General features: G+C 40.0%; 1 protein-coding gene across 1 annotated transcript; it reads left to right on the top strand.

The window, feature by feature from the left end:
* Nucleotides 1–1,990: 1,990 nt before the first annotated feature.
* Nucleotides 1,991–26,737, top strand: MFAP3L (microfibril associated protein 3 like). Its single transcript, XM_045019433.1, has 4 exons — nt 1,991–2,418; nt 19,142–19,232; nt 19,454–19,866; nt 25,806–26,737. Exons 3-4 carry the CDS (start codon nt 19,584–19,586, stop codon nt 26,666–26,668), a joined length of 1,146 nt encoding a protein of 381 aa, XP_044875368.1. The 5' UTR covers nt 1,991–2,418; nt 19,142–19,232; nt 19,454–19,583; the 3' UTR covers nt 26,669–26,737.

The raw sequence follows: 26,737 nt of genomic DNA, 5'->3' as shown, positions 1-26,737 counted from the left end.
TCCTTCTATGATGATGTAACTGGCTCTGTGGATGAAGGGAAAGCAGTGAACGTGTTATTCCTTGACTTTAGAAAAGCTTTTGATATGGTCTCCCACAGTATTCTTGCCAGCAAGTATGGGCTGGATGAATGGACTATAAGGTGGATAGAAAGCTGGCTAGATCATCGGGCTCAATGGGTAGTGGTCAATGGCTCCATGTCTAGTTGGCAGCCGGTATCAAGCAGAGTACCCCAAGGGTCAGTACTGTTGCTGGTTTTGTTCAATATCTTCATTAATGATCTGGAGGATGGCATGGACTGCACCCTCAGCAAGTTTGCAGATGACACTGGGAGGAGTGGTAGATAAGCTGGAGGGTAGGGATAGCATACAGAGGGACCTAGACAAATTAGAGGATTGGGCAAAAGAAATCTGAGGTTCAACAAGGACAAGTGCAGAGTCCTGCACTTAGGGCAGAAGAATCCCATGCACTGCTACATACTAGGGGCCGAGTGGCTAGGCAGCAGTTCTGCAGAAAAGGACCTAGGGGTTACAGTGGACGAGAAGCTGGATATGAGTCAACAGTGTGCCCTTGTTGCCAAGAAGGCTAATGGCATTTTGGACTGTATAAGTAGGAGCATTGCCAGCAGATCGAGGGACGTGATCATTGCCCTCTATTCGGCATTGGTGAGGCCTCATCTGGAGTACTGTGCCCAATTTGGGGATGTGGAAAAATTGGAAAGAGTCCAGCAGAGGGCAACAAAAATGATTAGGGGGCTGGAGCACATGACTTATGAGGAGAGGCTGATGGAACTGGGATTGTTTAGTCTGCAGAAGAGAAGAATGAGGGGGGATTTGATAGCTGCTTTCAACTACCTGAAAGGGGGTTCCAAAGAGGATGGATCTAGACTGTTCTCAGTGGTAGCAGATGACAGAACAAGGAGTAATGGTCTCAAGGTGCAGTGGGGGAGGTTTAGGTTGGATAGTAGGAAAAACTTTTTCACTCAGAGAGTGGTGAAGCACTGGAATGCGTTACCTAGGGAGGTGGTGGAATCTCCTTCTTTAGAGGGTTTTAAGGTCAGGCTTGACAAAGCCCTGGCTGGGATGATTTAGTTGGGGATTGGTCCTGCTTTGAGCAGGGGGTTGGACAAGATGACCTCCTGAGGTCCCTTCCAACCCTGATATTCTATGATTCTATGATCAATGCTAGGAAAAGGATTGCTACTGAGTAATATATACAGCTAGTAGAGAACTGATATGCAACTAAAAACAACATTCTGAACTTTTCCATTTCTAACCCACACCATTTTGCCTTACACTATTAACTGAAATTATCTTTACTGAAGTTCTTTTAGTCTGACAAGATAATTGAAAAGAGATGTAGTGCCATAAATGCAATTTACATCAATCTGTATTGTTCTGTAGCAGAGTTGAAAAATAGAAGAATTTATTCCAGATAACAAAAGATCTTGTATAAGAATGGCATTTATTTGCTCAAGATTAATGTTAAAGGTAGACACAAGAAGTCCTATAATTCTAAATCTTCTCTAGTGCTTCAGATTCCACTGACAGCACTTTTTGGCACAGGAATAGTCAGAATAAAAATTATTTTAATCAACGTTTTAGACGTTAGCAAAATATCTAGGATGTAGGGGGGCGGGGTATGAAGGTGCAAAGGTTTCAATATAAAAAATCTTCGGTCATTCGCAAAAGCATTAATAGTAAGAAGAACAATTTATTATTTTGATTCTCTTAATCCAACTAATAATTTGCAAAATCCGCTGTCATTGCCTGTTGCCAGAGAGAAAACCTGTATTTCCGCAGCTCCCATGAACGTGGGATCCCTTAATCCCTGGATGCTCCATTCCACTCCGTTTTGTGACCTTCAGCGTGGAGAGGGTAAGGAAAGAAGCTGCACCAACCTTGGGCAGCTCATTGAATTTTCACAGCAGCCTGGCTCTAGCTCGAGCATGCTCAGTGCAGCGCTGACCTACTTTTGCGTGCCGAAGTGTGGAGAGCGCTGGCTGCCGTTCCGCTGAGTGAGAAGGAGCCGCCGGCGCTGCTGTCTTCTGGGGTCGCGCTTGGAATGTTGCGGCACCCCAACGTTCCACAGCCGAACGTCTGGACACCGCCGTGTCGCTCCCTCGAGCGCAGCCCGGGCTGCTGAGGCAGGCGGTTGCTTGCAACACGCTACGTAGGGAGCACGGATTACAGCCGCAGCGACGGGGCCACCTCTGTGAGCATTGCTGTCGGGCTTCGGTTCAGTTTCTTGTCTGCTTTCCATCGCGGTGAAGGCGAAAGGCTCTGTGGCAACCTGAGGCGCAGCATTTAAGTAGGAGAGCATCGTGGGGAGCAGAGATCTCGGGCCCGGGCGATCGCACTGAAAGGCTAAGTGGCCAAGAGGAGGGCTGGCTCACCTAGGAGATAGGCATCGGGCTTGAGGTTGGATTTATTCTTATAACTTTTAGCTTCCTACAGAGCACTGGTGGGCTGTTTTGGCATCAGGGTCAGATTAGCCGCTGGACACAATAGGATTGACCAGGACCCCAGCTGTAGGGAGCAGCGGTGGAACAGACTGCCAGTCAGGGAAGCCTGACCATGACCTGCTGTTGATTTTCCTCATAGGTTGGGTAGGGGCTCCCACCTGCTGCTGATGATGATACTCTGGGCAGGCTGGGGCAAGGGGGCCCTCTGTGCTGAAAGGGGGAGGCTGACCCACCTATCCAGGAGACCCGCCAGTTTAAAGATCAGAAATAGTTGTGATCCCTGAACCACCACACCTGTGGTTGGGGGGGGGAGAGGGAAATTCTACTGATACCACCCCCAAAAGACCCTCCTGCTAGGGGAAGAATCTTACAATTCAGTTGTCTTCAGGTTTTATTTGCTTAACAAGCTATACAAGTGCTGACAGAGTATAGGTAAAGGATTCCTCAGGTACAGCCTACCCAGGAGAGGGTTGTACACTATGTTTGGGGGTTGATTGCCTTTGTCCATTTGCCATTGCTAACCATTGCTGATCCTATGGTAAATAGATACATAGTACAATGCCATCTCTGTCATCTCTCTCTGCCAGGATCAGGCACTTTTTCCTCATCACTTTTGTATGTCTGTTATGGTTTCTGATTCTTGGAGGAAATATTTGTCTCACTTCTTTGTATTTGGGCTGTTGGAACAGAAAATCTCTCTCTGTCTCAATCTCTTCTCTGCAACATTGTCTGCACAGTTGCCTTTTGAGCCATGCCTCTTTCTGGGTTTAGACTGTGCTTTGTGCCTCCAAATTTCCATCTCCAGTTTGTGGTCACTCATTCTGTATTTGGTGAGATTCAGCCTTAGTTTTGCACATTTCACTGTGGTGCTCTGTTCCCTGAGTTCATTACTCTGATTGGGATCTGCAGCAGTCCTGCCTGTTGCTGTTTTTGATTTGCAGTATTGTCGATCCCAATTATTCAAAAATCATGAAGTCCAAAAGGATGGGGGCTGCCAGGGCACTGTGTGCCTAAGAACTGGATTGCTTTAACCCACCCATTGTCACCCACAGTAGCATACAAATTGTCATATCAGACCAGCAGTCAATCAAATCCAGGATCCTGTCTCTGAGGGTAGTCAGTGCCAAATGCTTCAAAGGAAGGTGCAGTAATCCAGTTCGAAAGATTACTAAATAATCCGAACAGTAATGAATGCCAGTTCTTAAAGCACTGCTTCATGCAGCAGGGAAACCCAAGAGATCAATCAAATATTAGGCATTCCTAATGCACCCATCACCATAATATCTACCTGTGGTGCTTCCAAGAACCTGTACCCCTGAGAGTATAAAATTAATGAGGCCAAAGCCTTTTCTCTCTGGAACCTTAAACTCCAGTGTTCTCTGTTTAACTTGGAATTCTTTGTTTTGGGAAGTATGAGGTTGGACAGTAGATTTTTGGCACATTATTATATCCCTGTGGAGAGGAGGAAGGGGGGGTATTAATTCAGCAAGTAGCACCTTTAAATAAAATAGATCTTTTAAGGAAGTTTTTTTATTGGGCTATTTTAATCTAAAGTAAAGTCAGCATGATTGTAGTTCGCATTAATTAAAAGTTTTGATCAGTACAACAGTCTCATGTGATACCTATCTGAATACCATGAGTGCCTTAAAGGGACAACATTCCTACAGTCTTCAACTTCGGAACATTCTGACAATGTCATCATACGATGTTACTTTAGCAGTACAATATAAGCAGTATAACAGGACAATCAATTGTAAATAACAAATAAGGACCACCAAGCAGTCATATTTTTAGTTCATTTGCACATACCAGACTTTTGTACAAAGGAGTAAAAGTTTCTAACAATCTGACAACATTGATACCTCTTTCAGTCAGTAATTTGCAGCTTTTCAAATAGATCTCTCTGATAAGCAACTTGCTTGACATTGTTTTAATTTCCAAATGGTCCTTCTAGACCAAGGGACCCCTCTTTTATGATACATTTTGTAGAAAAACTGAAATGTTAGTTTACAGTGAAAAAGTGTTTTTGAACTGAAATGTTTTTTAAAGTAAAAAAAACTAGCATACGTTTTTAGTTTTTTTAAAACAATACATTTTAGAACAGTTTTCCTACTCATTGCAACAGGGTCAACTAGAGATCTGCTGTACTTCGACTCGTTTTAATGGAAATCATGTTTGCAGGATTTACATCTTTTGTTTGGCTTGTTGTGTACAGACAGCAAAAGCATATTTGTTTGTGTTCGTGCAAGGGATAATAAAATCCCTTTCTTTTCTCTCTCTATATAAGCCTTTTAGCTTAAAGTACTTTATATCAACACTGATTTATTGGACAGAAAAGCTGCAGCTTTTCTTCCACCATTTTATAACCACCTCAATGCTGTAAAATATTCATGAGTTTAAACAGCTCACAATAAAACAAATATAAATAAAGCTCTTCCAAATAGCAAACCATCTACCTGGGGGAGAATGGGGACGGGTGATTAATCTTTCTTCTGCTTTTAATTGTATACTTATAGATGTGCATGGTATCACTGAAGAGTTTGCAGTTTGAGCTGAATAGAATTAAAACACAATTCAATTAAATAAAATAGCAATGGGAAAAGGCATTAGGTATTCATTGCATGCCAGTAAAGCCCTGCAAAAACCCCATATTGCACAATTTCCCACTTTAACAATCTGAGAAAGGCCCATTCTATACTATAACAACTGCAGTGTTTGGGTACGGGATTAAAATGTGTTAGTTGTCCCACAAAACTGAAATACGATTCAGTCTTTGGTAGCAGACGGAACCAAACTGTTTTTACCATGTCCCCAAGTTGTGCTGCAATCCTGCAAACAGCCAACACTGTAGCATAGTTCAGGAAAAGAAACTCAAAACATAGTTGGTGCTATTTACACTTCAAGACGAAAATGATTTTTATCCGCTTTCAAGGAGTACAACGTTATACCCTCTTCCCAAACTCTCACATCATTACAATGTAGATGAGTCCAAAGCTCTTCTCCATTTCTGTAACCACCTAGGTCAGAATCTGAAGACTTAGGCCAGATCTATAGTAGGAGTGCTTGGCACCATAGCCAAACCAGTATTGTATACCTGCAAAGCACTCCTAGTTTGGACACAGCTAATGCCAGCAAAACTTCACTTTTCCCAGTATAGCTTATTCCAGTTCCCCCGCACCCAAGCAAAATAAGCTATACCAGTTTTGCTGATTTAACTCTGTGTACATTGGTGGTGTCTGTCAGAGATCACACCTCATCACACTCTTAACTGACATAGCTATACCAGCAAAAGTTTGTAACGTAGACCTGGCCCTAAATGCCCCCCATCGGATCCTTTTTTGTCAGGGCAAAACAGGTTGCAGGTTAGGGCCAGTGTGTGACTGTGTATATGTCTTGTCATTGAGTGCAATCCTAATTGCATTATTTAGTGCTTTAAACTGAAAATTCCTGCATTTAGTTAGTACAGTGTAATTTCCTATCCATGTACAGGCATGTCCTAGAAATGCCACTGCCAAACAATGGGGATACTATTACTTCCCACCAATTACCATAATTTAATTAAATCACTCATGGCCAAGTGCAGAGCATCACAATGCATATCGAATGGGAAGGCTGAACAGGGAGGATACAAATGAAATGTCTTCCCCTACTACAAGCCTGCAAAAAGGAGTCAGTCATTTTGTCTCAGAGCTGATCTCCACGCAGACTTGCATTGAAATAAAAAAAGGTGTGAATTAAAACAATGTTAGTTATTTTGGTGAAATGTAGTATGTGTAAATTCAGAATAAAAGTAGCTAAAGTCATTAAGGGCTTATAGTGCAGACAGTTTTTGTACAGTTTAACTATTTTGGTTAGGGATGTAATTTAAAAAAAAATTAATTTATTAAATCAGTTCAACAACTAGTGAGGACACAGCTAAATTGGTATAAATGGTGCTTTTCCCAGTATATCTTATTTCCTTAAATTTACCGGGACAAACTGTACCAATAGGGGATTGTTCTGCTTTAATTATGCCAAGTTTCAATCCAATATAGTTGAAGTGATATACAAACTATGTGTTTAGACAAGATGTAACAAACTTTGTTTTTCTTTTAATGAAAAAACTTTATTTAAAAAAATAAAAATATTTTTACTTTGAATTAAACATTTGCAGCCCAAAGCTGACAGCCTTATGGCTGGCACTTGGGAAGAAGACAGTGAAACTGACTATATACAAAAGTGCCCAGACCATTCTGTTCTCATTATCCAAGCTGAACTGAGGCAAAATACAAAGAGTACAAAAGAGCATAACGAGTGAAAAGTAAACCAGATATTTAAGTCTTTCAAATTTAAATAATCTTAGGTCCTGTACATAGAGCCATGCGACTGGAGCCTTGTGCCCATACCACGCCCCATTGACTTCAGTTTAGCTCCACACAAGCATGAAGTTCTGTCCTCATGGGTCCCACTCTGGGATCAGGGACTAAGATGCTGTTAACTAATAGGTAAAGAAATCCAATAATTTTTAACTTGACATTATCCTTTTAGATGACAATCATTAACACACCTAAACTACAGTTAATTATTCCTTGCAAGCCACCCCTGACAGTTCTGAAGTGGTCATAATCACAGTGTTAGTGCTTAACCTCCTTGTACTTCATTCTGGAGGTCAGTAAGTAAAAAACAAGTCAGTAAAATGTGGTACATGCATATCACAGATTACATATTTTTATATAATGACTGTGGCCCTCTGAAGGTTGTTGGGAGTTTTTATATACAAATTCATTATTCTCCTGTTACTGAAAGAGGAGCCTTAAGTTAAAATACTGTTTCTTAATGAAAACTACATACACTGCACTGAAAATACAAAAGACTGAAACTATTCAGTTGTTTCGAAGACATGATAAACCTTTAAAGATGTTTATATAAAATATGATTAGTCATGAAAAGCCTTTACTATTTTATTTAAACAAAACCTATATTTTTATCTTGATCCCATTAAATATCAGTCCGAGCATTCTATATTAAATGTAAAATGTGGGCTTTGGGGTTTTTTAGAATGTGTATTTAAAGGACTAATTTCCTCCCCATCAGCTAGGAAAACCAATTATATTTTAGCAAAGTGGACTTTTACGAATACAGTTTATGGAGTGGGGAAAGAGGAAGATAAATATATTGGGCCCAATTGTCCATTGCCTTGTCCCTTGCATAGTTACTTACTCCTGTGCCAAGTGGGTGTAAAACACTAACAAATCAGATTTCTCCAATTGTTTACACCCATGGAAGGATTTTAGACCCACTTATGTAAATAAGAGATGAAAGGTGTATGAAGAAAATGAGAAATACACAGAAGCCAGTGGGATGAAGAAACTCACAGAGAGGTGGTATTTGGAATCATTGTGGGGAGATTCCATATGCCTCTCTTCTCTGCTATTCCTACTCCTTTCAACCAAAGGGATTTAAGTCCCTGATCTATCTGTGTTTAGTTTGAGTGATGAAAAAGTAGCAGTGTGAAAGCCATAGCCTAGGGTATGCTAGCAAAGAGTTAAGCAAATATCTCATAAAGTGACACAGCTGTTTCTGGAGTAATAGCTTTGTGTACCAAACCATGAAGCACAGACTGCCTGACCTCCTAAACAAATACAACTGCTAAATACATCCTGATGATTTATGCATCAGAGCTCTTTATTATTGTAGTAGAAACCTTGAAAAAGAGTATATACCTAAACATCCAACAAATTTACTGGACATGAAATTCTGGGTTTAAGAGACCTCTTCGCTACTGATCTTTCTGTGTCTATATAACCCACAGCAGATCTTTCTGTGTCTATATAACCCACAACTCCCTAATGGAACATGTCCATCAAAATGCAGCAGAAGTAAGCTTCTCTACTGAAAAAAAAATTCAGTTTTTATTGAGTACTTAATTGGTAACTTGGGAATTTATTAAGATGCTTTGTCCATGTGAAAAAATATATTTTTACAAATTGCAGACAGGAAGCCTTCTAGTTAACGTGTTCTCTAAATGTATCTGACTAGACGTCCACTTTACATGGAATAGTTGCTGGTGATACAATTTCATTTACACTGAAGTGTATCAAGGGTTTTGCTCAGATGTTTGGCACAGGTCCTCTACACTGCCGCACATGAGATCCACACTCAATTCCTTAGGTCATCAAGGACCGGGGGAGATTCTTGAGGAATTTAATAATCCTTCTAGATAATTACAGAGCAGCAAGCTTCATCTACTCGTTTTAGGTTGAATGGATTATGGGCCTTGAGGATGGTTTGGAGAGGGGTGGAATTTAGGTCCCGATCCAGTAAAGCACTTAAGCACCTGCATTCCTTTAAGTACAAGAGGTTCCATTGACTTGGGACTATTCATATGCTTAACTGCTTTTCAGGATTAGGATCTCAAATAGGAAGAACAATTATTGAGTGGAATTCTGCTGATCTGCTTTGCAACTGTGTAGGTATATTATAAACCTAACTGTAAAGCAGAATTTTCTTTATTGGCTGTGAATTTCCTCCTAGTTCATTCAGTGTTAAAATATGATGTGCAGCTAGTGCTCCTTAAACAAAGGACTTCATCATAAAGTATGTCACTTGTTTTAGAATGACATTTATGTCCATCACATTGTATATCTTATTGCTTGGCATTTTATAACTGTAACTTCTTAGTGTGAATCTCAATTTTGAAATAAAGACTACGGAAACCTTTACAAAGGGTAAAGAAAAGAAACCTGTCTCAAAACCTCCTGTACTTTTAGTGCTGTCTGTAACAAGTAGCTTAGAAGGGTTTCTTTATTAATATGACTCTTCTCTGTAACATAGTTTTGTTATCTCCTCAGAGCCAGTGTACGTCTCTGAATTTTCCATTTTGCCTGCTTTCCCTATTTATTGTTGTTTGTCACTTTACAAACAAAAGGACAAGTTCCTGACTGAAGTAGCTTAGTAGGGTCTTTAAGCTATAGACTCCTTTATACCTTTACTTGTAAACAGCATTCCTAGTTAGCAAAAACAGATTAGTTTGCAAATACTGAATTGCCCTACTGAAGACCATCCCACCTAGTAATCCATCTGTCAGTGGTCAATACCACATATTTCAGAGTAAGGTGCAAAAAATCACCATAGTAGAGAGTTATGTACTTTGAAGTATGACGTTTTATATCCCTTCCATACTTTTTTGGCTAGCTTTCTTTTTTTAATCCTTATTACGACTGGATTTAACTAGATACTGTCATTTTCTATATAAATGCCCAGTCTATTTTTTATTCTTGTTTCGCTCCTGGCTTTAATGTTATCTTGTGGCAATGAGTTTCATATGCTAATTATGTGTTGTGTAAAACATTATTTCCTTTTATCAGTTTTAAATTTGCTGCCTTCGATTTCATTGAATGTACCCTGGTTCTGGTATTATGAGAAAAGGTAAATAGGAGTGCCTGATCTATTTTCTCTATACCGTTCAATATTTTGTATACTTTAATCACATCCCCTCTTATTCATCTCCTCTCTGAGCTATACAGTCTTCTAATCTTGTTCTTAGACTAGTTCTGCTTTATCCTTTTTGAGATTAAGTTGAATTGAAGAGTTTCTGAACATGAGAAACCTAAACAATATGAGATAAAAGCACAACTTTAGATTCCTACTAACTACATACAAAAGAGAAAATATTTTTATTATTCCAACACTTACACATATCTTCTTGGGCATATCTACCCTTGCCATTTAAAGCAGAAAAAGTCCCTTTTGTGTGCAAAAACCATGGGAGCATCTACACTTGCCAATGACTTTTTGCAGTGAAACTCAGAAGTTTCACCGCAAGAAGAAAACCACCTCCACAAGAGGTATATAGTTCTTACTGGTGATGTTTTTGCAGTGATGTGCAAGTAAGACATATTCTTCCTGTTTACACAGCTTTTAGCCTCTGGAGGATATACCACAATGCCTAGGTGACCACTCTGGCCAGCAACTCTGCTGCTCTGATGCCAGGTAAACAGACATCCACCCCTCTCCTGCAAAGCCCCAGGAACTTTGAAACTTCCCTTCCACTTATCTGGCCAGGTGACAATGCCTGCTCTGCGGAGCAAACAATCCCCTGCTTGGAGCAATGCTGAGCTACTGGAGCTGATCAGTGTTTGGGGAGAGGAGGCTTTGCAGGGACCCAGATGCCCCGATCGCACACACACACCCCTTCCCACAAGACCCATCATCAAACTGGAGAGAAATGCACTGTTGGATAGCTGCCCTAGAGCGCTGCTCTCATCTGCAATGGAAGTGCTGCTAATGTAAACACTCTCTGACGCCTCAGGAATTAAGCGCTTTACTTTCACTGGTTCCCTATCACCGATGAAACTTACAGCGCAAAAACTCTGCAAGTGTAGACATACACCTTGTGTACTTAGAGATCTGGCCCTTCCCACAGTTACACAGTCTTCAAACAGGTCTTCTCGACGGTGCTTTCACTCTTTTCTCCTTCTTTAGACTTACATGGTAAGGCCATAGCCAATCTTTACTGCAGGTCAACATCTAACGAAACTCTTACAGTTTATCCGTCTCATTAATCTGTCTCCTCATTCTAGAATACCACTACCCAAAATGATAAAGGAATGCTAGAGGGGAGTTGCCATGGTGACTCCAAGTGTCATTTCTAGAATCTCTTAAGGCTTAGACACAAAACCCTCATTACTTCACATGTCCTTTGTTACTCTGTTTTTGGTGTCCCTAAGGCAATTCTCATATTTGTGCCTCTCACAGGTTGAGTATGACAGGGCTAAAGACACTTGGCTAGCCATGCAGCTCTGTTAGTGCACCTAAGGCCCTAACCTGCCTGTGAATATCTCTAGTATTTACAACACTTCTCTTGAGAAGATATAAGTGGCAGAATGGTAGGATGTTTGTTCTCACAGGGACCCGAGGAGAAGGTTCTGAAAGATTCTAAAGGCAACTGAAATGAGCTGTAGAGACAGAGAAATGTGCTTCAAGCTGGAAGCCATTAAACCAGTCAAGGAATCAGGTGCCTGAAGCTCTAAGGAAACGGTTAAGTCATGCAACAATTGCCATCCTAGCTAGAGACAGTAAAGAAGGAAACAGGAGGAAAGTCATGAGGGTACAAGCAAAGAAATATCCCAGAGAGACTGAGAAATATCCCTTTTAGGACCACTGCTTTTAAGATGATAGCTTTATTAACAAGAGGATGACAAAAGCCAGACAACTTGCTACCAGTTGTGAATGAACTGTGTTACTATTCATCTGCCAGCCTAGGCCCTAACAGTTTAATCTTTTATTGGGTGGTTCACACTCATGAGCCTCTGAACTCCCAGTGGTCTTTTGACCCTTCTGAATGACATAAACAAGTCCCAGTGTCTGCATTTCTGCTCCAGTAAAACCTATTCGCTTTTGACAGTTGTCCACTGTATAAACATATTGCCTCTAAGACCAGAAAAAGGGATGGGTGTGAAGAGAAAAACCAGTAAGTAGTATTTAAATATCAGGGGTTAACTTTAACCATAACTTTGTTGTACTGTCCTCATGACTGCCAGTCAGGTGGTGGTTTTGTGCTGTGGACAACTGAGAACAAGGATGAAACCAAAGTTCTCTTTCCTTTTACTTCATATTTACAGACCAAGCAAACTAACTCTGGACTGTTAGTGTTCCTCAAACTATAGAGACACTATTTATCCATTATACGAGTTGATTTCTTTTGGTTTGCTGTTGAATTGAATAACCTCATAGCACTAGATAATAGGGATACATGTTATTATTAGAAGGAGAACAAATTAATATAGACTTAGTAGGCCAGAACAAGGTATGCATCAATGTCTCTCTTTTGTGTACCCCTATTCAGAATGACCAGTTGATGGAGCACAAATTCAGTACTTCTGAGTGCAGTTTCTTCATCCCCTATCAGTTTATTTGGTTTTTCAGGGGTAAAACACCAGCTGTGCACTTTGGGTATGATATTAAAAATAAAAACTCAACTGGTCAATCAGAACATGGCTGCATGCAATTGATATCCCCAACAGTCTCTGAAATAACAAGAGAAAGACCTCCCAGCTTGGACCAATGTTTATTCCTGGGTAGGAAAATTTACAAGCCTTATAGTTTCTCTCTGCTGTATTATGCACATAAGATGAAATGCCTATAAATATTGGCCATATATGACTGGGGGAACATTGGCAGTGCAGCATGCTCTGGGAAACTCCCCCACATAAACAATATACAGTTAACACCCAAACAGTTTGTGGTCATGTCACCTGGAAGAAATGTATGCCATGCTCCCCTCAGATGACACGATTTCCAGTGGAATTCTCTAAGGGAGTTAATGCTGATTCTTGCAGTATTACTTTTAACTGTTCAGTTTCTACCAGCTTTGTGGGGGAAGGGGGTGAGAGAATACAAGTTCAGACTGGAGACCAATGGCAGACGTGTTGTTGTTAGAATGGTTGCCCAGAACAGTACGTGGAGGGGAAGATGTTGCACATCTGTGTGCCAAGCGCCCTGGGGTGAATGCTGAGATTCCTCATGGATCCTCAGATTCCATCCTAGTAGGTGATCATATCTTCTCTCTGTCCCAAGGAGGTAACAAAGCACAGCTAAAGAAGTTCTTTCCCCTTTCCACAGGAAGGAGATAATTTGGGCATACAAGTAGGGTGTTTTTTAAAAAAACTTCTTTAGACTTGAAGTCATTAATTCAATAATTGGCTTATACAGATGTGTCTGTTCATGTGCCAAAGACAGAAATAACTACATTATTTACAGTGACAAAGATAAATCATTTATAATTTTTCCCCATTCTATGACAAAAATCCTCACATCACAGTTATTGGGTCTCATGAAAATGATGGGATTAATATTGTGTACGTAACAAAGTGTACTGCTTCAGCTGTTGGGATTTGGGGAGAGGTCGGAAAACATTTCAGGATGCTGGGTTTGGGCCTAATTAACTCAATGGAAACTTGGACTGAGTGAGGACTGGAGGATCGGACTCAATCTGCAGATGTGGGGGTCTCCATCAGGACTTATTTTGTGTTTCCATTCTTTGTTCCTCTCTAATAGCACTTTGGCACAGACAGAAGAGGATTTCCTATAATGTTTAGTTACCCTGGTGTCTTTTGTAGTGTCTGAAAACATTTGTTGCCCAAGCCCCAAGTCCAAAACACTGTTTAGGATTTTTCAGAAATGCCTGACCCTTGCACCCTGGAAAGTATTTAGCACTCCTCAGGAAACCTTTCGCACATTGCAGATAGAAGCAGACCAAGATTGCAGTTGTCTCCATCCATTCTGGTTTGAAAATATCACCGGATAAGCTTTTGATAGATGGTTGGATTAATTCTATTTACTTCAAACCTAAATGCATCTATAAGGGCACTTTCAACTGTTTTAACATTGTACAATCCAGAAATCCCATGAGTGACTGAGGGTTTAAATGACTCATGCAAGGTCACACAGCGAGTCAGTGGCAAAATGAGAAATAAAATTCAGAACTGCTGACTCCTAGATCTTGCTCTTACCACTAGAAGTAAAACTATTTAATTTTAAAATGTTATGGACCATACCTTGATGATATATTTTCAAAGTAGATATTCTTCACATTTGACTATGGACAAAACTTGGAAAAAGTTCATTGACTGAGTTTGAGTTCTGACAATACATTTACACTGTACATGCAGCCTATCGGAAAAGTGTAGTTTGGAACCTTTAGTGATGATCCATCCTGGTAAATAGAGGAAAATGTTTCACTACTCTAACAACAGTAATGCCAATTTGTGTGTAATCAAGTTAATCGTTCCATGTTGTAGAGATGGGAAAAAAACTAAGATGAGTATTGCCAGGGAAGGACAAATTCAGTTTAGAATAGAGAAAAAGAGGCCTTTTTAATTTTATTGCTCCCTTAATATATGGAATTGACCTAGTTTTGCCAGCAGTCATATTTTTTCCTTGTTTAGATGCCACAGTAATTTCCATTGTTAACCAAAATCCTTAAATAAAATCAAACTGCTTTGCAAAGGAAAATGGAGACTTGGAAATTAATTAGATGTTTGCAGTTCTCTATATTTAGATCTCAGTTAGAATAATTTATTTCTGCTAACGAACTAAGTTTTGCTGCATTTGAGTGGCTAATCTTATGAAACCTATCAGTTGACCCCCTGTAGTTAATGTTAAAGCATATTGTGGTGTCTGTATTCCTTACACTATCCTATGGGTGGCATTTTCAGACGTGCTCAGCTTTGGACTAACTCTGCACCTATCAAAGTCCAAACGCCCATTCACTTCACTGCGAGCATAGTTAGACCAATAGTGAATGCTTTTGAAAACCCCACCTTACCTGCAGAAACTCCAGCCACTTTATAGGACAGTACTCAAGGGGTTGTCAAGGGATGGTAGTGTAATGAGAATATCAGCAAAAACTCTCTAGCCCAAACACTTAATGGTACATGACCAAAACAAGTGCCCCAGTTCCATTTCTAGCCCAAAGAAGCCGTAGCAAAAATTACATCTCTAGTGGATATTTTTCCTTTTTAAATTTAACTTAATAAAAACTAAGTTAAATATGTTTCTGAAATATTATATTTTAAGTATATTCCTCTAGCTTGGATAAACTCCACCATTCATACAGAACTTAAAGTCTGGCAGTAGCCTCAGCAAAGTGAATAATCCAAGATGCTTTACCATGTGTGCTGTGGTATGTAAACACAATTGCATGTGTTAAAGAAATAAAAACCAGATCCTACAACCCTTATGTAAGAGTCCTTACTTAAGCTGTTGACTTAAAGAGGACTGTTTATGCAAGTGCAGTTGAAGGATGATGGCATGGTATCCTCTCTCACTGAAGATACCTCTCTCACAGGTCCTAGGAAGAACCAGATGATAGTAAAGCAGGATTGGATAGTTGAGTTTGTGATGACTGGGAGAGCAACATGGTAAATTGCCTCGCAGGTGCAAAGGTTGCAGATCTCATGAGACATCTAGGCAGACTTATCTGTTCTGCTGGAGAGGAGTCGGTGGTCCTGGTAAATGTAAGTAACAGTGACATAGGGAAAGGTTGGAGAGAGGCCCTGGAGGCCAAATTTAGCCTTCTAGGTCAGAGATTAAAGTCCAATACCTCAATGGTAGCATTCTCTGAAATGCTTCCAATTCCACATGCAGGACCAGAAAGACATGCAGAACTGCAGGATCTGTATGTGTGGATGAGATGATGGTGTGGGGAGGAGGGTTTTAGGTTTGTTAGGAACTGGGGAATCTTTTCGGAAAGGAGGCGCCAATACAGGAAAGATGGTTCTACCTAAACCAAAATGGAACCAGACTGCTGGCGTGTAACATTAAAAAGGTTGTAGAGGTTTTTTAAACTAAGAGCTGAGGAAAAGCAGACAGGTACAAGGGTGCATATGGTTTGGACAGAAACATCCCTCAAGGATGCATTTATTAAAGAAGAAAGTCTGTATCATAGTAAAGAGGATAGGAAAGAAGTTGGTAAAGTACAGGTATGAGCGAGTGACATACAATCAAATTTGAAAGAGTCCCATTTAAATATAAACACGAAGGCAAGCAAATGAATATTGACAAAATGTACAAGTGCTTGTATACAAATGCTAGCAGTCTAAATATTAAGATGGGTGAACTGGTGTGCCTGGCATTAAATGAGGCTGTTTATATAATAGGCATCATGGACATTTGGTGGAATGAGCATAATCAATAGTACGTGGTAACTCGAGGGTACAAAATACAATGACAGAGCAGGTTGTGCTGGTGAGGGAGTGGCACTATATATGAAACGAAAGCACAGCATCAAATAAAGTAAACATCTTAAATGAGTCAAACTTTACTATAGAATCTCTATGGATAGAAATTCCATGCTTGAACAATAAGAGCATAGCAGCAGGAATATACTACCGACCACCTGACCAGGATGATGATGGTGATTATGAAATGCTCAGGGAGATTAGAAAGGCTGCAAAGGCAGAAAACACAATAATAATGGGGGATTTCAGCTATCCTCATATTGACTTGGTATAACATCACCTCAGGAAGGGATCCAGAGAGAGATTTTCTAGACACCATAAATGACTGCTTTTTGGAGCACAGCTGGTCCTGGAATCCACAAAGGGAAACACAATTCTTGATTTAGTCCTAAGTGGAGCACAGGATCTGGTCCAAGAGGTGAATATAGCAGAACCGCTTGGTAATAGCAATCATAATGTAATTAAATTTAACAACCTGGGGTGGGGGAGATGCCAAAGAAACTCACTACAGTAGCATTTAATTACAAGGGGAACTACACAAAAATGAGGAAGATAGTTAAACAAATATTAAAAGGAACAGTCACAAGAGTGACATGCCTGCAAACTGCATAGAAACAAACACCATAATAGAGGCTCAAAATAAATGTATAATCTGAATTAAAAAAAGCAGAGGACCAAAAAAATGCCACCATTGCTAAACAGCAGAGTAAAACAGGCACTTAGAGGCAAAAAGGCATCCTTTAAAAATTGAAAGTCAGATCCTAGTGAGCAAAATAGAAAGGAGCATACACTCTGGCAAGTCAGGTGTAAAAGTATAATAAGGCAGGCCAAGAAAGAATTTGAAGAGCTAAGGACACAAAAACTAGCAGGAAATATATTTTTAAGTACATCAGAAGCAGGAAATCTGCCAAACAATCAGTGGGACCACTAGACAATCAAGGTGCTAAACAAGCACTCAAGGAAGACAAGATGGGTGCAGAGAATCGAAATGAGTTTTTTACATGGTTTTCACTGCAGAGGATAGGGGGAAGATCTCCATATCTGAATCATTTTTTTAGGTGACATATGTGAGAAACTGTCCCAGATTGAGGTGCAATAGAGGACATTTTGGAACAAATTGATAAACTAAACAGTAATAAGTCACCAGGATCAGGTGGTATTTACCCAAGAATTCTGAAGGAACTCAGATATAAAATTGCAGAACTAGTAACTGGGGTATATAACCTATTGGTTAAATCATCCTCTGTACCAGATGACTGGAGACTAGCTAATGTAACACCACATTTTTAAAAAGGCTGCAGAGGCAATGCTGGCAATTACAGGCCAGTAAGCCTAACTTCAGTACCAGGTAAATTGATTAAATCTATAGTAAAAAACAAAATTATCACACACAGAGATAAATACAATATGTTGGGAAAGAGTGAACATGGCTCTTATAAATGGAAGTCATGCCTCATCAATCTATTAGAATTCTTTAAGGTTGTCAACAAACATGGACAAGTGTGATCCAGTCAATATAGGGTACTTGGACTTTCAAAAAGTTTAGACAAGGTCCCTCACCAAAGGCTCTTAAGCAAACTAAGCAGTCGTGTTATAAGGGAAGGTCCTCTCATGGATCAGTAACTGGTTAAAAGCTAGGAAACAAAGGATAGGAATAAATGGTTAGTTTTCACAATGAAGAGAGATAAATAGCAGGGTTCCCCAAGGATCTGGACTGAGACCAGTGCTGTTCAGCATATTCATAAATGATCTGGAGTACTGGGTGAACAGTGAGGTGTCAAAATTTGCAAAATTACTCCAGATAGTTTAGCCCAAAGCTGTAGTGAAGAGTTACTATGGGATCTCACAAGACTGGGTGACCGAGCAACAAAATGGTAGATGAAATTCAGTGTTGATAAATGCAAAGTAATGCACATTGGAAAACATAATCCCCTACTATACATACAAAATGATGGGGCCACTTTCTTGGAGTCATTGTGGATAGTTCTCTGAAAACATCTACTCAGTGTGCAGTGGCAGTCAAAAAAAGCGAACAGAATGTTAGGAGCCATTAGAAAAGGGATAGATAATAAGACAGCAAATATCTTCATACCACTATATAAATCAGTGGTACACCCACACCTTGAATACTATATGCAGATCTGGTCACCCCGTCTCGAAAAACATATATTAGAATTGGGAAAGGTATAGAGAAGGACAACAAAAATTATTAGGGATATGGAACAGCTTGCAAGTGAGGAGAGATTAAAAAGACTGCCACTGTTCAGCTCAGAAAACAGATGACTAAGGAGGGTTATAATAGAGGTCTATAAAATCATGAATGTTTTGAATAAAGCGAATAAGGAAGTGTTATTTACCCCTTCAAATAACACAAGAACCCAGGATCACCCAATGAAAATAAGCAGCAGGTTTAAAACAAACATAAGGCAATACTTTTTCACACACCACACAATCAGCCTGTGGAACTCGTTGCCAGGGAATGTTGTGGAGACCAAAAGTATAACTGGGTTAAAAAAAGAATTAGATACGTTCGTGTAGGATACAGGGGTGCTGGAACAATTTTTATAGTGGGGGGGTTCTGAGAGCCATTTAACCAAACTGTAAACCCTATGTAGAATGGAAACCACTTCAAGCCAGGGGATACGGCAGCACCCCCTGCATCCCTAATTCCAGCACCTATGGAACTATTGGCTATTAACCAAGATGGTCAGGTATCTCCATGCTCCAGGTGTCCCTAAACCTCTGACTTCCAGAAGCTGGGACTGTACAACGGGATGGATCACTTGATAATTGTCCTGTCATGTTCATTTCCTCTGAAGCATCTGGCATTAGGTTATGTCGGAAGATAGAATACTGGACTAGATAGATCTTTGGTCTGACCCAGTATGGCTGTTCTTATATTTTTATGATAGAACCAATAATGGCAACATGAATGTGACATGCTTTTTGCTTTTCCAGTTTAGGTGATTGCTGAGGATTAGTTTGTATGTAGAATCTTCAGACTAAAACTGCAACTGCTGCTACAGCTAAATTGCTGCTACGTGTCCAGGTAATAAATCCTTCTCCTACACTTGCCACTTTTATCAGTGCTATTCTTGGAAAAATGTATGCATCTTTTCCCAGTAAGAATGGGGATGGTGATAACATTAGCTTTTGGGTAAGACTAAAATGATGTGTGTCATATGCATTCATGGATATCTCATTATTTTAAAAAGAACTTTTGTAATGGAATATTTATGTCTCATTTTTAAAAATGTATTTATTTTATAGGATTTTTTTCTTAAATGTAAATCTTCATGGATCAAGGTAAAACTTTCCTGTGATTTGCTCAGCTTAGAAGGCTGCATTCAATAGACAATTTCCTATCCCAGCTCTCTTCTGAACAGCCTACTGAAGAAAGATGAACATGCTGAACAGCCACCACTTTTTGAACTTCTTGCGTACCACACGCCTTTTCATCTTACTAGCAGCTTTGACAGCTGCTGAGGATGTGACTAGTAGCACTTTAAATCACACTGACATGAACTTGGGATCTGTACCTGTGATTATCTCCATCGTTGACCATATTACAGTCAAGGAAGGGAATAGTGCCTTGATTGACTGCAATGTCCAAGGAAATCCTGCTCCACGTTACAAATGGTACAATTCCAATGGTTGTTTGCTGAAGGAAGAAGAGAACAGTGGTAAGGCTTTTATGCTCTGATTAATTTCTTACAATCTAACAAGGATCTTGGCATCCACACTTTGTTTATAATGGACTTTATTATTATATATAGACAGATGTATGTAAATGTAACAACCTTATTGTGTTATGCTTTCCTGTGAGGAGGTATGAAAATATGGCAGTCTCCTGGGGTCATGGCAGCTGTAAATTCATTTGTATACACTCTGTGAGAAAACAATTACAGATTTTAGTGGTTTGTTTGTTTGTTTGTTTTTGTGTGGCCACACACAGCAGGAAACAAGAAAGCTGAAGAGATAATATAGAAACCAGGGCCGGCTCCAGGGTTTTTGCCGTCCCAAGCAGCGGGGAAAAAAACACAAAAAAAAGCCGCAAACAGCTCCACTGTGCCGCTTTCTTCTTCGGCGGCAATTCGGCGGCAGGGACCAACGGACTCACTGCCGAAGAGCCCGACATGCCGCCCCTTCTCCTTGGCCGCCCCAAGCACCTGCTTGCTGGGCTGGTGCCTGGAGCTAGCCTGATAGAAACAAAAAGGAAGGGATTCTTTTCATCAGCAAATTTGTGTTTGGATCCTAGTCACCACTCTGTTCCCTTTGCTCTGATCTGGTGGCAAAGAGAGGATATAAAATTGGCTTAAGAGCTAGGTATTTTTGTTTACTGCCCAGGACCTGTCCATAACTTTTACTAAAAATACCCGTGACTAAAATGGCCTTAATGATAAGTACATGCTTAAATCCTTTGCCATGTCCTTTGGGACCTTAGTATTACATAAACTCATTTTTATGAAATTTAAATTTGGGGACAAATGTAAGTGCACATTATTCCTTTATGACACAAGTAAGGTTATTGTAGTTTTATGAAGCAACCATATTGTCCATGTAATAGAATTCATGCAGGACACTTTAAACACATCATAATGAAAGAAGGTTTTGAGTTATTCACATTAAATTCAGGATGACTTGTCTTATCAATGGCTGACCTGAGAGAAAACCCTGATATGATGCAATGATTCACCCAGCTGTGTGCACCACAGCATAATGTTTCTGTAACAGCTTTCTGTATTGTGACTTGTACTAACATATTTATCCATATGGGTACAGAAAAGAACTGACTGAGCTTCAAGCACAGTATGTAGGAGATAAGGCAGCGTATTGTAATTAGTGCTTTGGAGAGCTTTTACTGGAGCTCTCTCAGCAATAGTACTGAACAAAGCACTGTAAATTGCAGGGATATTAAGGCATTATATCACTTCAGCTTAAATTTCCAGTATTACAAGTTGTTTGTCCAGGAGGAAACATACCATCTCCTATAATGGGTGTTTCCTAGCACAAGCTTTTTCCCTAGTGTGTGTATTACTATATTTAAAATGTAGTGCTGAATTGTTCTCATGCAACAGGAAAAGCTCTACACAACAGTGTGGGCAATGAAAGGGGCGAAAATAATAAACAACTGAAAAATATTGTGTTATGGACAATTTGTGCTTGGAATCCACATGATTTGGCTTAACTGCTATTAGTACTTCCCAAGGTTAAAACAAGTGGTTGCCTAAGGAAGCAAAATGAATGTTCCCTGTGGGTATAACTCAGCCAATGCAGAGAATTCATGCAGGACCCTGTGCACCACTTAAGACCCATTTAAGCCTTTAAATATGAGACTTAAGTGGTATATAGGGCCAAGTGTAGGCTCTCTGCACTGTTGCTTTGTATGCCCAACTGAGAACTTTAAAGGTTGCATAATTTTCCAGTTTGTCGACGGCAGCAAAAACCTGTGAGCCAACACTAGTACCTTCTCTACACCCAGAATAGTCTGTTTCTCAGCAGGCTTGTGCTTTCTGCCAGAATCTTTTGGCACAAAACCAGACACTGAGTCACAGTCTAAATGCCATTATGTCATTTGTAACAGCTGCAGCAGGAATACATCAGCAAGCCATTTTGTGATTTTACAATGAATAAAGTTCCTATTGATTAAGAAGAGGTTTAGCAATACCAATGCTTTATATATTACACTATATTATAAGTGGGGCTGGTCATGCCACCTATTATGAAGGTTGCCTGACACTTCCTTTTATAAGACCCTATTTTTAATTGCTTATAACTTTGCCAAACTATTACCATTTGGGCTGAAATTTTCCATGCTGGGTCTCTGCCTCAGACTGAAATTTTCTTTAAAAAAAAATCAGTAAAACCAGTTTGGCTGTTTCCAAGGATGAGGTTAAAGTAAGATGCGTTGTCTTGTCCATGTTAAATTTGGCCTCATTCTAAGCTATTGAAAAAAAATATTGCAGTTCACACATGCTTGGTAGAGACTTGCTAGCACTTCGGAGCTAAATTCTCCCAAAGATTGTGTTCTCATTGGACATGCTCTAACTCACAGTTGACTTTCCCTGCAATTGCAACTCTGTGTTGCTATGGGTAGGACCAGGACCAGGCATTGGAACTGCAAGCGAGACTGTCTCTCCTAGGCTCTCAGTGATCCTCATGATGTCCAAGAGAAGGAAGTTGCCTGATTCAAATGTACAGAGGACAAGAGCTGGATAAGGGGGTGAGGTGGTGGTGGAAATAGATCGTGACAAGGAGCTTGGAGAGTGTTGTGGGGAAGTGCTTAGAAGCTGGTAAGGGGAGGGGGTAGAGGAAAAAAGAAAATGGGAGTTGGGATAGGCAAGGAGATTGGGTGCCAAGGAGACTGGGAGCCAAGAAGCTTAGGAGCCAGGGAGGGGGAAACTGGGATCACATTAGGAATAGGGGGTAGATGGGGACTGGCTGAGCAAGTAGACTGTGACTGGGTATGAGCGGGGGAGTTGGGCTGGGGGGGGAAGAGAAACAGATGTGTTGCGGAGCCAGGATCTGGGGGGAGAACTGGAAGTGGCTGGGTAAGGAGACAGACTTGGGATTAGAAGCCTAAAGAGCAGAGATTCGGACTGGCAGGGTGAGAGAATGGGACTGGGATAAGGATCCCAGGGTGGGAAAGAGACAGGACTGAGACATGGACAGATTAGAGGAGACAGGATAGAAGGAATCAAGCTTATGGGGAATGGCTCGATGTGTCTGTGACCACTACTACACACTGCCCTCCAGAACAAGTCACCATTCCTCACCATCTCGCAATTACTGCATCTGACCTTTCCTTTGCTGTCAGCAACAATCCACTGGCAGAGTTTGTGTCCCATCGCCCTTTAGTGCTAGCGCATATAGAGACTGAAAACCTACAGGGGCTCCGTTAGTTCAAGTGGCAGAGGTCTGTGCAGCAGATCTACTGGTTTCAACCCTGCTGATGACCAAGCAGTATAATGAGTCAGTCTATATGGGGGTCAGTATAATGCCACTTGATGGAATTTCTGTTTTAGAAATTTGCTTTTAAAAACTTAGGAAATGAGACACATGCAAAAAAAAAAAAAACCCCAAAACCCTGTGTTCAAAGAATGTTAAGGTTGCAAAGCCAGACACTCAAAAGTTAGGAAATGCCAGAATTAAAATTGCCTGTGCAAACTTAATGTGTAATGTGTATGCATTATGATACAGTCTTTAATTACATGGCCACATGCTGCCTTTTTTCAACAGGGCCTCAGTTCCCAAGCTTCAAAATGGGATAATAATACCATCTATTCTTGCCTGACTTCACAATCTTAGCATTCTTTTAATGTAGTGGTTTTTGGATATAATAGTATAGAGAATTCCACACCCCAGCCTAAAATATTTTATATGGTTAGACAAAAAAACTTTAGGGCTCAGTTCTGACACCCTTACTCATGTTGAGTAGTACCTTACTCTGTAAGTTGTTTCCTTGTAATCAGCTGGGCTACTTACAGAGTAAGGTACTCAATGTAAATAAAGGTGGCAGAATCAGACCATAGTTAAGATTATTTAACTAATTATACTTTTATTATAATATTGTTAGAATACTAAATTAATCTAAAAAGTACAACTACAAAGTTTCACACTTCTTATTACTGATAACTAACTTTCTATTGTACTAGAGAATTTATATATACAGTCACTATGAACATAACTGTACTTTAACATTTTTGTTTTGTTTCCCTATTATTTTAATCTGCCATAGCGTATTTTATTATTTATACTGTGGCTTAGTACACTGCATGTCTACAACTTCTTCATTCCATGATGTTATGTACAAAGTGACACCTGTAGACATGGAAAATTCTGACTACCTTACAGTGTTTGGAGGGTGAGGTCCTGATACTGCAAAGACTTACCCACCTGCTCATCATTACACATTTTGATTAGTATTGGGAGTTTTCAGACATTGCAAACTCCGTAAGAATAAGAGTGCAGAACTAATAATGTTGGTGGAAAAATAATTAGGAACTCCAAAAAAGTTAAGTTGGCGTAAGCATAGATTTTCACTGAGGATAGATGTGCAAACTATGAAACCTTTAGGATGAGCCATATTTTGAGTTAGAATAATTTTCAAAAAGAGGATAGCCACTAATATTCCAAATTGAAGCTGGCTTGTCTGATTAATTTCAAATGGCACATAATATGCTTCTGTAGCATAAGACTATGAATCCAAGAACTAAAAGAAGCTTTTAAACAAACAAACAACTCTCCAGGGAGAGAGAAGATGAAATTGGAGGGGGGAGAGAATCAAATACACACAACCCACATCAAGAGGTGAGGTTGCCAGTGCAGGCATTGCCACTGCTGTTGTGTCTGTGCCACTTTCTCTCTGTAATTGCAGATTCTGTGCCCCTGCCTTTAGCCACCTTGTGCTGTTATACAGAGAATCAGCATGGAAATCCACTGTGTGGTATTCAGGGAGACACAGAAACATCCAGAATTAGTAAAGCTACACTGTCCATTTGTGCTCTACTCTCTGTCCATACTCTGGAATTTACATGATGCAGGACCTTAAACCAGCCCTCCACACCCATGGTGAACATCATCTTTTAAGCCAGTCTTGCAATTTATCAAACCCACACTACAAACCAACTGAATAGGAGATACATATCTCCCTAGTATCTAAATAGTGGTGTTTGTCACTTAAAGATGAAACCTAACTATTTATTTGGGCGGTGGGAAGGGAAGAGGAGCTAAGTCAATATCCTTATAATATTAGGATGGGCAGAAATGGGAGCAGATTCAGATTTGAGCTCAATTTGATGATCATCAGTCAGCCATGCTAGGGTCAAAGCATGAACAATTTGCACTTCTAACTCTTGCAGTAGAATGTAATGATCAAATGTATCAATAACATTGCATAAATCAGTAAAGATTGCTCCCAATAAGCTTCTTCAGATAAAAACAAATCCACCAACATGTGCACAAGATTTTACTGAGCAACAGCCTGATCTTATTGGTGTGGCCCTGCTCTTTCCTTTGTCGTCATACCCCTGCTGTCTTGTCGCTCCCTTTGTCAAGTCATGTTTCAGATTAGACTGTAAGCTCCTTGCATATTTTTTCTGCACTGTAAGATCCCTAGCATACTTTTGGGTGTGATGTAAAGTTAACAGTAACAAGATGATAGGAGATGCTATAACAAAACACAAGAAAATTTACAATCTTCATCGGATTCAACAATGGACTACGTGACTTATCAGGTCTTCTATCTCAAACTTCTATTATTCATTAAAATTCAGCATTTTATGAAGTACAGCATGAGTTTGGGATGCTGTCCGCAGTAGGTAATTAGGTTTTTAACTTGTTTGACTATGATAGATATACAATACAGTTTATTGTGGATAGTGAGACATTTAAAAAATGCGACCTGAGTATAATCAGTGACCTTCATAGTAGCTGAAATTGTATTGTGGTGGGATCCTAAAAGCAGACATGTTTTTGTGACAAGTGATTCACTCCAGTATAGTCTACGTTATTGCCATTTTTCTAAATTCTGGAGCCAGTATGACAAAACTGATGATTAAAATGTGATACTGACCATGTAAACAAATGTTTTGGACTGAATTCTTCTATATCTTTCCTGCAGGAAAATGGTGGTTTCTTGACAATGGGCTACTGAACATTACCAGCGTGTCTTTTGATGATAGAGGTAAATACACATGTGTTGCTTCTAACATGTATGGCACTGTGAATAATACTGTGACTCTGAGGGTCGTCTTTACCTCTGGAGATATGGGGATCTATTACATGATTGTCTGCCTCGTAGCTTTTACCATTGTTATGATCTTGAACATTACCAGGCTGTGTATGATGAGCAGCCATCTGAAGAAAACTGAGAAAGCAATCAACGAGTTTTTCAGAACAGAAGGAGCAGAGAAACTACAAAAAGCCTTTGAGATTGCTAAGCGTATCCCAATCATCACCTCAGCCAAAACTCTTGAGCTTGCCAAAGTAACCCAGTTCAAGACCATGGAATTTGCTCGCTACATTGAGGAACTTGCCCGAAGTGTTCCTCTGCCACCTCTCATCATGAACTGCAGGACTATAATGGAAGAAATCATGGAGGTGGTTGGCTTGGAAGAACAGGGACAGAACTTTGTACGGCAAGCAGCAGAAGGCCAGGAGACTACTGATGGAGATGATATGTTTATGATTCCTAATGCACTAAAGCGCAGCGACTCTCCCACAGCTGACTCTGAGGCATCATCACTGCATGAACCACCACAGCAGATTGCGATAAAAGTGTCAGTTCATCAGCTGTCCAAAAAGGACTGTATAGATGACCAGTCACAAGACAGTGTGCAATTAGAAATTAAGGAAGAAGAGATTCCTCAAACACCAGCATCTCCTACTGACCCAATTCCTGATCCTTCTACTGAACTAAACTCCAATGATATAGCATTGGCAACTGACAAAAATACATGTTTTATTTATGAAAGCCATGTATGATAATTACTCTGTGAATCTATGCATACCAAGAAAATCAGGTGGAGCTCCTTTAAAAATAGATATTGTACT

Source organism: Mauremys mutica, chromosome 5, assembly GCF_020497125.1.
Source record: "Mauremys mutica isolate MM-2020 ecotype Southern chromosome 5, ASM2049712v1, whole genome shotgun sequence".
NCBI lineage: Eukaryota > Metazoa > Chordata > Testudines > Geoemydidae > Mauremys > Mauremys mutica.
Note: the sequence above shows the minus strand (reverse complement) of the source record. Positions and strands in the feature narration are given on the sequence as shown.